The sequence below is a fragment of the Monopterus albus genome, unplaced genomic scaffold (genome assembly GCF_001952655.1).
Source record: "Monopterus albus unplaced genomic scaffold, M_albus_1.0 scaffold61.1, whole genome shotgun sequence".
Classification (NCBI taxonomy): Eukaryota; Metazoa; Chordata; class Actinopteri; order Synbranchiformes; family Synbranchidae; genus Monopterus; species Monopterus albus.
The window spans coordinates 1,570,855-1,577,637 of NW_018127941.1; the positions used below are offsets into that span (position 1 = coordinate 1,570,855).

Genomic DNA, 6,783 nt, shown 5'->3' on the forward strand with positions numbered 1-6,783 from the left:
AGCTGGCTGGGATTGGCTCCAGCCCCCTGTGACCCCGTTTGGGATTAAGCGGTTTAGAAAATGGATGGATTTGGGTTAGGACTCTGTTTTTATTTGCAGCTATCAATACACTCTGTAACATCCAGTACCCCAACTTGAGTGGAGTGAAAAAGAATAGCTTCTCTGTTGCAAGCAAATTCTCACAAGACAATCTTAATAGATATCATCTCTAAACTGGGGGGTTATTTTCTTAGCAATACAAAAATGATCCATAATTCATTTGCTTCTGTTTGTAGAAGCTGAACGACAGAAAAGTCATCCATGCTTTTAATAGTGCAGCCAGCTTCATTTACTGGAAATATTTACTGACCTCAAGTTTTTTTCCATTAGTGTGTGTTTGTCTGTCTGTGTGTACTGCATGTGCATCCACATGAAGATCAAAACATTCAGGCCCAGTTCAGCTGAGGTGGGCAAATAGAACAGAAACAGAAATAGAACTGTTCCTGTGCCACTTTTGGTTTGTGGATGTGAATGAATGTATTTGAAATGTCCCACTTATAATCTGCACATTATCCATATTCACATATCCATCAATACACACAAAGAACTGCAATAATGATAATTAGAGCAGTGTGAGTCAGAGGGAACGGGCAGCTGTATCCACAGTGCACCTTATTTGTAAAATTACAGACTGCACTGAAATAGAAAGTCTGGGAACGTTTTGAACCAAACACCCAAAAGAATCTGTACTCTCTGTTCAGTCCAAATCCGTGATGGAATGGGAAATCAGATACAGTAATAAAAAAAATGTCTCCATTGTCAATTTTTCACTTTAAAATAGAAACAGCTAATGAGGAAAATGCCTTTTATGTTTATATTTAATCATTTACAGTTGAAGTCAGAAGTTTACATATACTTTACCCAAACACATTTAAACTCAATTTTCCATAGCTCCTTACATTTAATCCTGTACTAAGAGATTAAGATCAAGATCAAAGATTTGTATTGTCAATTCACTATATGTGCAGGACATACAGAAAAATCTAAATACTGTTTCTCTCTCACCTAATATTGAATGCCCATACCATTTAAGAAACTAAAATGGAATAAAAGTAGAATAAACACAGAATAAACAGAATATGAAACTGAATTCAAGTAATGAGGATAAACTAGATGGTACAACCCAATAGGCTATGATGAAACTCAAAGTCATGTGCAAACAGTGACAGTAGTGCAAATAATAACAAGAAGACTGTCAGGTGGTCAGCATCACCAGGGGCGTTGGTGATGGGATTCATAATAGCTTATGAAATGTACATGGACAGCAGTGCAAATGACCAACAGCAGCGGATTTACATGTAATATAACATTAAAGGGGGGATGTATTGAATTTGTGCAACAGCAGGGGTAGTCTTTTTATGTTCTGTGGTGGGTTATGGTCCAGGAGCAGAGAGGGGAGGTAATGGACAGCATTCAGCATCCTCACAGCCTGGTGGATGAAGCTGTTTGTAAGTCTGGTGGAGTGGGCCTGAAGGCAGGAGTCTGAAGTGGGCCTGTTTTCACTATGCCTTGCAGGGTCCTTTTGCAGGAGGCAGTACAGGCTCCATACCACACAGTGATGCAGCCAGTGATGACGCTCTCATTGGCGCCCCGGTAGAAGGAGCACATGATGGGGGGGTGGGGCACTGGCTTTAAATTGTCTAACCTGGGTCAAACGTTTCGGGATGCCTTCCGCAAGCTTCTTACAATAAGTTGCTGGAGTTTGAGCCCAGAACTGGTGGAACTGAATCAGGTTTGTAGGCCTCCTTGCTCACACATGATTTTTCAGTTCTGCCCACAAATGTTCTATTGGATTGAGGTCAGGGCTTGTGATGGCCACTCCAGTACTTTGACTTATTTGTCCTTAAGCTATGTTGCAACTTTCGAAGTCTGCTGGGCTCATTGTCCATTTGTGAAAAGCTTTAACTTCCTGGCTAATGTCTTGAGATGCTGTTTCAATATATCCACATAATCTTCCTTCCTCATGATGCCATTTACTTTTTGTAATTTAAAGTGAAAAATTGAAAATGAAGATGCTTTTTTCATTGTCCTATTTCCCATTCCATAATGGAATGAACATGGAGTGCACGAAATCATAAGCTACCACTGCATGTAATTCTTTCTGTGTCAATCAAAAGTATAAATAAGTAAACCCATGAGAATGTCAATTAACACAATTCTCACTAACCCCATGGTCCATATCAAACATCTGATCAACAGTAAAACTCTCCCATCCTCCACAGCTCAGACTGGCAACTCTGTTATTGTGTGTGTGTGTGTGTGTGTGTGTGTGTGTGTGTGTGAATACCTTCCTCTCTCCTTCCCTGTTCCTTTTGAAGTATGATAATGCAATTATTTGTGGTTTTCCCTTTCTTTTGTTCACATGCAAATGTTAAGGACATAATTACCAAAAGACTTTTGAAAGCACAAACTGGTGGTGAACGACAATATCCTGAGGGCCCAGGATTCCTGCAGAGAGGACTCTTACCTTGGAATGTTCTGCCTCTTCCTTATATTTGGTGGGTAGAGTGCAGAATGCCTGCAAGATTAAATTAAATGACTAGTTATTTAATCTGCAACACATTAACAAGTGCAACACTATGTTGCCAGAGTGTAAAAGCTTGTCTCTAAGTATTAAAGAGCCAGTTCACTTTGTTTTAATAAAGTCTTCTGCAATTTGTGTGTGTGTGTGTGTGAGAGAGAGAGAGAGAGAGAGAGAGAGAGAGAGAGAGAGATGTCAGCAGGTTAATCCCAGTTTTTCACTTGGAAACTACACATTTCTAACAGAAAACCCACAAATTTGATGACATGTGGTTTATAAGATGTGGTTGTTTCCCAAAGCAGAAGGGTCCTGACAACGTCACCACGGAGACTGAGGTGGAGAACAAGCCTGAACCCACGTGGGTTCACAACATCTTCCAAGGCACGCTGACCAACGAGACACGCTGCCTCAACTGTTACCCATGCTAAGGGCTAAAAGTCAGGATATCTTGGCCCCAGCTACTTCAATTACAATTGTTTTTTAAATATCTTGAGAATGCTTGGTTTGAGGGAACCACACTATTAAATAGCTGAAGTGTTCATTCACTGTTTTTTATGGATAAATCAGTAAAGTGTTTAGCCATTTTGGCAATGCATCAGTGCTGAAACAAGTAGTCAAATAATTTTACAGTTAACAGAAGATTAATTTACATCATTTAGCAGAATTGCTGTTGGTGCCAGTGTCTCCAATGTGAGGGTTTGCTGTTTGTTGTTGTTGTCCCCTGTACGTTGTATCTTTGTGAACTCAATATATTTAGACTTTGCACCAGACAAAACAAGTAAACAGACCTCACTCATACCACTTGTGAAGGACATTTCCAATACATCAGGCTATTTCCTGACATTGTATAAGTTAAATTAATCAGTTATATTTTGACAAATCAATTTTATAGACTATATCAAGTTTATTGCGACTGATAATAAAATAGCTACAACTCTTTAAAGCACACACAACATTTTTGGTGAAATAACATCATAACAGTTCTGTATAAAGCTTCCATCACTTTGAAAGCGTCCCAAAAGGAGAACTACATTTCCCTAATATCACTGCTTCAACTCCTTGCAGATTATTGGTTTAAGCTCTGCTAAGAGTTCACCGTGCAGGTCTGTGAACGGTCCCGCAGTGCTGTCAATCAAACACAGATGATCTGAACCAATCAGCTCCGGAGTTTTCTCTTGGTGGGTGGGACTACTGCCCTTTCTCACACATTAGGCTTGTTTCCTGGTCGTTGCTAATATCCTGCTGCCTGAAACTTCGTCTGTCCGCAGTTCATTCATGCTCTGACAGCTTACGTCTGCGGGGCTTTAGAAAGGCGTGTGAGGATGAATCCGTGTCTACACTGACTGCACTCTCAGCTCCGTGCTGGCCTCATGGTGCTCCGTGTCTCTCTGCCAGCTTTCTGACGCTCGGGGCTGCAGTCTGGCCTCCAGCAGCGGCTGCGAATTATAACTTCATCTGTCAGCGTCACCTTGCTCTGAAGTCATGTTTATTTTATGAAGATGGCGGTGAGGGGGACACTGTGAACTAAATGACTGTCAGAAACATCGCCTCCATTTGTAATATGGTGAGTAATTCACTGGTTGTGTGTATTGCTATCGATCTGCCTGCAGCCGCTGTGTGGAACCTGGTGTGTGTGTGTGTGTGTGTGTGTGTGTGTGTGTGTGTGTGTGCTCTTGCACCAGACCCTTTGGAGGCTCTTTCAGGATGCTCAGTAGAGCTGATTGTGGTCACTGTTTCTAGGATATCCACGCCTGCAGGTGCCGGGGCTCAGACATGCCCAACCTCTGACATTAACGTGTGGTAGACCTCTACACAGCGTTATGTGCTGCACAGACCACACATTGTGCAGTTGGTGTAGCTGTCACCGATGATTGACAGGTGAATGGAGCAGCGTGCTGCCTCGGACAGCTTGTTGTGATTACATAATGTGGAGCTGAGGACTGGTTACACGCTGGGAGCAGAGATCAGGGCTCTGCACTAATCTGTGTTCAGGGACAGCAAAGGTGGGTAAGAACAGACCTAAACAGTTCTGCTTAATGCCATTGGTCTTCCCTTTACTTAGCAGGGATACTAATAACAAGAGCCTGTGCCCATGTCCTCTGAGTACACACCACACTGTATCCCTGTAGAACAAGCTGCTGGCTTATACCATGAGGTTTACAGAGCTACCGGCCAAGACGGACCTCCAAAAGTAATTTTACAGCATACTTAAGACAAGTTTGAATATCAGTGGTTGTTATTACATAGAAGGGGTTCTAAATGGTTAGTACTGACAGTCATGAAAGGCTCTCTGTACAGTAAGCCTCTGCAGTAGGCATAGGTGATATAGTGAATTTGTTCAAATACAGCTGCAACTGAGGATGACTTTTATTATAGCATGATTATTTCTCGATTACTTTATAGTTGAGTGAAAAGGTTTGCATCCCCTTACTTTGAAATGGCAAAAAGAGTAAAACTAAGAATGTTTTCCTCATCAACATAATCATCATTTCAGTGCAAAAGTTTGCTAAATACAGAGGAAGGCCATTCCCACAGTCAGACATGGTGGAGACTTGCTGCTGTTTTGGAGGTGTATGTCTACATCAGGCACTGGAGCTCTGCATAAAGTGGAAGGAAGAATGAATGCAGCACAATATCAGAAGATTTTAAGGCAAAGCCTCCTACCACCAGTCAAAAAGCTAAAAATGAAGAGGCAGTGGATTCTTCAACAAGACCGTGATCCAAAGCACAGAGCAAAGTCAACTCAGGAATGTTTTTAAAAGAATAAGGTGAACCTTTAACCACAGCCTTCACAGTCTCCAGCCTTAAAACTGAAAACCTGTGGATCAATTTGAAGAGTCTGCTTTTCTCCCAAACAGTCTTGTGCAGACTGCCCTTGACTGTGGAGATGTGACCTTGTATTCCAGTTGCCTCTAAGGACTTTGTCAGGTCCCCTGCTGTTTGTTTTGTATTCTTACATGGCTCTTGACAAGTTTCCTCACACCTCTTTCACTTAGAGTATCACTGAAAACCCATAGATTGATTTGAAGAATGCTGTACATAGCAGACAATCAAGCAATCTGGTAGACTTGGAACTAGTATGCCATGAAGAATGGGCTAAAATTACACCAGAAAGGCTACAAATGGTGCTCAGAGGGCACCCAAAGAGGTTGGAGGAGGTTAGGGAGGACATACAAAGGATTACAGAACATTTGGTGTGGGCGACTTTGGTTCAGTGGGTAGAGCAGTCGTCTCCCAACCGGAGGGTTGGAGGTTCGAATCACGGTGCCTGCAGTCCACATGTCCAAGTGTCCTTGGGCAAGGCACTGAACCCCCCCATTGCCCCTGACGGTTAGAGCCATCGGTTGAGGTGGCGCCACAGATGGCTGCCTCGGTTCTGTACTGGAAACAAATCCCTTGTGTGTAACATACTTGGCCAATAAAGGTGATTATCCGTGATTGGGATTATTTCATAAACTAATGGAGGGGGTGGGATTTATGACCTATACTGCAACCAGCCACAAGGGGTGATCGACTCACCCTAGCTTCACTTCCTGGAGCTGTCATTCCATCCATTTTTTATACAGTCATTGTGTCCAGCTGCTCCCAAACCATCTCAGTTTGGCTTAGGCCGGGCCGGGTCGGGTCATGTGATGCAGCACTCCATAACTCTCCTTCCAGGGCAGACAGCCCTTATCGGGCCTGGAGCTGTGTTTTGGGTCAGTGTCTTGTTGAAAAACAAATGATGGTCTCAGTAGGTATAAATCAAATAGGATGGTATGTTGCTGCAGAAGTCATGCTGGTTAAATGTGCCTGGAATTCTGGATAGATTACTGATAGTGTCACACCGCCACACCTCCTCCTATGTGCTTCAAAGCCGCACACACACAGGTGCCATCAGTTCATACCAACACTACCTCTGCACAACATAACTGATGGTGCCAAATGCATCAAGAAGAGAAGAAATGTCACCAGTTAACTTCTGACAAGGTACACCTGTTGATTCAGAACCATTCCGGGCGACCCCCTCATGGATGGTGGCTAATTTAAGGAATCAAATATGTGAGACATTTTCTTACTATAGAAGGTTTGATTCTATATAAATCTAAAATGTAAGGCCAGTACTTGGATTATAAGATTTCCCATGAAGAGAGAATCAGTGCAGTGTATGGATTTGAGCCTGCATATGTGCCGCAGCGTCCCAGACAAAGGGGTATTCACATTCTGCTTTGACAGAGGGAAAT

The 6,783-nt window shown here is 42.6% G+C and overlaps 1 protein-coding gene across 1 annotated transcript in view; it reads left to right on the plus strand.

The window, feature by feature from the left end:
• The first annotated feature begins 3,723 nt into the window (after window positions 1-3,723).
• The window catches only part of usp46 (ubiquitin specific peptidase 46), a 15,490-nt gene continuing 12,430 nt past the window's right edge, over window positions 3,724-6,783 (plus strand). The window contains exon 1 of the mRNA XM_020603484.1: window positions 3,724-4,124. Coding sequence (XP_020459140.1) covers window positions 4,089-4,124 — 36 coding nt within the window. The 5' untranslated portion in view covers window positions 3,724-4,088. The remainder of the gene's footprint in view (window positions 4,125-6,783) is intronic.